The 4,374-nt window shown below is 42.3% G+C and overlaps 1 protein-coding gene across 2 annotated transcripts in view; it reads right to left on the reverse strand.

Moving 5' to 3' along the window:
* zfr (zinc finger RNA binding protein) overlaps positions 1–4,374 on the reverse strand; it is a 97,775-nt gene that overhangs the window by 66,375 nt on the left and 27,026 nt on the right. For both annotated transcript variants that reach the window (XM_007577440.2, XM_007577442.2), the window contains exon 11: positions 3,680–3,825. In XM_007577440.2, the coding sequence (XP_007577502.1) occupies positions 3,680–3,825 (146 nt within the window). The remainder of the gene's footprint in view (positions 1–3,679; positions 3,826–4,374) is intronic.

The raw sequence follows: 4,374 nt of genomic DNA on the forward strand, positions 1-4,374 counted from the left end.
AGAGATTAGGTTTTTAAAGGAGCTAGTTTAAGTGAGTTGGTAGCTGACAGTTCGTCAGTCTGAGGTTCCTCTAGGCAGGGGATCAGTCTGAGTTTTGAATTAAGACTGCCATATTTTGTATTTCTGTTTTTTGTAAATTTTCTTGTAGTGGTCTGGCCAGGTAATGTCCTGTTTAGCAGTGCCGGGGGGCCAGATACATTCTGGAGGAAGACAGGTGTAAAGATAATATCTGGACCCCAGTCTCAGACCTCAGAAATGCAGAGTTTTGGATCCTCTGGGAAGTCAGAGACAGGTGGCTTAAATGAAGTGAGGTCTGCTACGTGAGCGCTAAGGAGGGACGTGCCAAGGCGAACCTGTTGATTCATTCCATCTGTAAATTTGAGAAACTCTGGTCCAGAAGACATTTCTTCAAAGTCATCTTGTGAATGAGCGGACGAGCAGAGAAGGGAGGGGGTTGGGGGGAGGAAGAGAACCAGTCGCTCTGTCTCCAGTCAATGTTATATCAGTTTGTTTTGGAATAGTTTGCTCCTTATATGAGGAGGGTTCCATCCTAGTCAGACATCCTAGAGTCTGTTCTGTTCTTCTGGTTTGGTGCATCATGTAACTGGAAAAATAACTAAAAAATTAAATAAAATAATATCAAACGAGCGTGATACTTGACTACGAGGCGAGCGTAAAAGCTCCTCACCGGGCTGAACCTGCATGATGAGTGATTAGTGCTAGTTCATTAACCACTAACGCATTGGCCAACCACGACCGCATAAACTTTACAGGGAAAACAGAGCCAGGCTGGGCAGGCTGTTGAGAAACGCCCTACATATGCCCCTTTTCCACCGGCTCTACTTCAGCTTCTCGGCTTGGCTCTATTTCGGAGTGACCGCTTTTCCACCGGCCCAACTCGGCTCTGTAGCAGGGTGCCGTGTCCTGGCGGTGGGGGAGTACAGAGCCCCACCTCCAGGCGCCATGTGCTGTGCTTTGTTACTATGCAACCTAACGCAAGTAGTTTTTCTGATACAAAAGGAGAAGAGAGAGCTGAGCTATTTAGCCTGATCATGATTTTTCTGAGACTTCAAGAAAATGCGCGGTAGGAGGAATGCTGCGATGTGGCCAGGAGGATAGCTGATCTCTGCTGTCCTTTCCACCTTAGGAAAGCTGTGGCTCAGACTGTGCAGGTGAGCTAACGATTTTTGTATTAAGCTACTATAAAACTTGTAATAGTGCCTAATATACATGCACTAATGTTAGATTGTTTTGTTACCCTAGCTACAATCTGATGCTGTGAGTTTAAGCTTAAGCTGAGTCTTTAAGTTTGAGCTCTGTTTGTTCACAAATACTATTTAGTAAACTGCAATTATAACCGATTGCTTTTTAGGTTGATTAAACTACTCCCCCTCTCTCAGATTAAATCAAACATCTGTTAGAGGTGCTGATGTTTATAGCAACAAAAGGGGCCCCTAAATCAAAGTTAAAAAAAAGGGCACATTGGATCCAACTATATCATTGCCATCATATGTGGACAATGCAAAGCAAATGTAGAGTATTTCCCCCCCGCCCCAACAGGTTTAATGTTTCTGTTTCTTCTGCTGACAGTCCTGGAGGGCCGAGTTGATCTGAGACTAAAGCTTTACAGGTGGATAATATTAATGTCTCTGCCACAGTGTGGGACCTTTTAGATTTAGCTACAAGTTCAGCTACGTAGTAGCTAGTTTTAAGAGCTTTCTCATTTACCTTTGTGGTTTTTCTCATAAAAGTGGCCTGTTTCTCCGTGTGTTTACGCAGGAGAACAAAATAGTCACCTTTCTTGTTTTGAAGCGAAGGGTGTTTTGTTTGGAGATGGTGTTTAAGCTTGCTTGGTACCATAGAACTGTTGGATAGCTTTTCACCACATACCAAGCACAATCCAGTCTGTGTCGTTGCGTCCCCGGTAAAAGTAAATCCAAATGAAATGTAACTCACTGTACTGTCTTGAGCTCATGGTATCTGCCTTCTTTTGATATCCACTTATACTAGGGCCTTCATCTGGGTCCGAATTTTGTCCAGGGACCAGATCGGAGTTAGTATTTTTTCTTTTCAAAAACTTTTCCATCACTGTCACATTCTTGCTACCTAGATGCAATGCTCGCACCGCTACATGTCACATTCATGCATCACTAATTCTCTTGTTTTAATGTACAAAGCTATGTTCCGTACTGCCATCTAGTGATAACGAAATTACATGATTATGCCGCTAGATACTAGTACGGCACAGACACTCGAAAATGGCATATTATTTGCAGATAATTAATTCGTTTTCAAAAAATCTTTTTAGACCAATTAAGTGAAATTGGATACTTTCCATGGCATATCACTAGTGTGCTGGAGAACAGTGGTTGAAAAACACTGAACTACAATATTAAAATAGAGACTTTGTTTATTTATTTTTCTTCTGTTTGCCTCAACTCTCCATGGAGCTCTGCCATCTCTGCTGGTAGCTGCTTCCTCCTGAAGGAGATCCAGTTGTTGTTCTGATGGTTCTCCTCAGGGAGGGTGTGCGAGATGTACATGCACACGCCTCACATCGTTCTTTGTTCACAGAGCTAAATCATTCTCACTGTATGCTCAAAGCACACCTCTAAAAGCACAACTACGGGTTATAAATGTGCTTCACACTGAGCTAACCAGAGCAACGCTGTGGCTTTTGAACCTGACTTATACCTTAATGAAGAATTCTCCAAACATAATTCCTCACAGGGGGTTGATATAAATGTCCATACAGGTCAGCCTGTGTCCATTGTTTTAGTAAAAAGTGAGGCGTGCGATCTGCGCCGTTGTAAACTCCAGAGATCAAACCGCTACAGTGTGTGAGGTGGCCAACAGTGTGCACCAATCACAAGGAGTAATTGGTGCACACTGCTTTGTGCACTGGTGCAGAAACCCCATTAAAAACATGGTTGGACCAAGCTAGGGCATAAAAATTATATGTCTTACCTTAAATACGAGTGCTTATCTAACTGTCCAATAAAATATCTGAAAATACAATTTAAACGGTATGAACCTAACCTGTTAGAAAGTGGTCACTGCAAACACTTCTCGTCTTTTTTTTTTTGGTAAGTTTTTTCTTTAAAATCAGCTCCCTTGTGACCAACTACCTTCAGAACACGAAAATAACGTTTATTTTTCTATTAGAACGGTTGGAATATCTGCACATGGCACAGACTTTAGGCATTTTGAAGCTTGAGCACCAGAAGTAAACAGGCTGCATTTACTTTCTGACCCCCCATCTGCATTGCGTGACGTCAGCACTATGTCATCTGCAACCCAGCAATAGGAGATATGGACTTATCGGATCACATTGCAGTATATTTGACACCAGCACTATGGTATAGCAACAGCCTGGAGACTCTCGTGTCATAGCACTCGTCTCATGGTGCTGCCCAAACCAATGAGAGGTGGAATTTACAGCTTTCACAGTTTATCGATGTATACGGTAAACAACCCATATCACGACAGCTGATATGGATCAGCTGTCATAATTGTGTTACCATCAACTCAAGGTTTGCGTTATCATCCATTTATGATCACTGAGGTGAACTGCTAAAGATGTCATGACATTGACTTTAGGTTATATTGCTCAGACCTAAGTGAAGTGCAATGATGTGCATGTAGTAAGTTTCACAGCCAATGCAGAGCAAATCCGTACCTCATTTCCATCCTCCAGCGCTCCTCCTCTTCTCTTCTTCTCCAGTACTCTTCTTTCTGCATCTGTTTTCTCATCTTTTCTTCCTGAATCTTTCGGGCTCGGATGCTGGGCTTGACCTCTACCTGCAGATCGGGATTTACCTTCTTCTACAAAAGAAAACAAAAAAAAAAAGTTAATGTTGTGCAGTGTTATAAGCCTGGCGGCCCACCATGCTTTACTAGGCCCCCACCAGGCCAAGCGTTGCTTGTTTTTGTTTTTAGAAAAAATGAATAATAATAATAAAAAATATATATATATTTTTTTTCTTCTTCAAATTAAACCCGGATTGAAAACGTCTCTGTTGCTCAGAGCGTTTCACTGGTGGAGCAAAGTTATTCCTAAAAGATAGTTTATGAATAAGTTTATAATTTATGCTTTTAAAGCCGGAGAGCAGGTCAATTTCACAGTTGGTGCCTCTGCGTGCTGTCGCTGCTTGATCTTTAAAATTTACCTCAGTCCGGACTGCGTGCGTGCCTCCTTTGAGTAAACTAGACACAGGCTGACCTGTATGGATATTTACGTCAACCCCCTGTGTGGAATTATGTTTCTTTGCAGAAATCAAGGTAAGAGTCCAAAACTCTTAGCTCTGGTTGCTTAGCTCAACGTGAACTGCAGGAATAACTTGTAGTCACGCTTTCAGAAACGTGTGATGAGGG

This window comes from Poecilia formosa, unplaced genomic scaffold (assembly GCF_000485575.1).
Source record: "Poecilia formosa unplaced genomic scaffold, Poecilia_formosa-5.1.2 Scaffold441, whole genome shotgun sequence".
In the NCBI taxonomy this organism is placed as follows: domain Eukaryota; kingdom Metazoa; phylum Chordata; class Actinopteri; order Cyprinodontiformes; family Poeciliidae; genus Poecilia; species Poecilia formosa.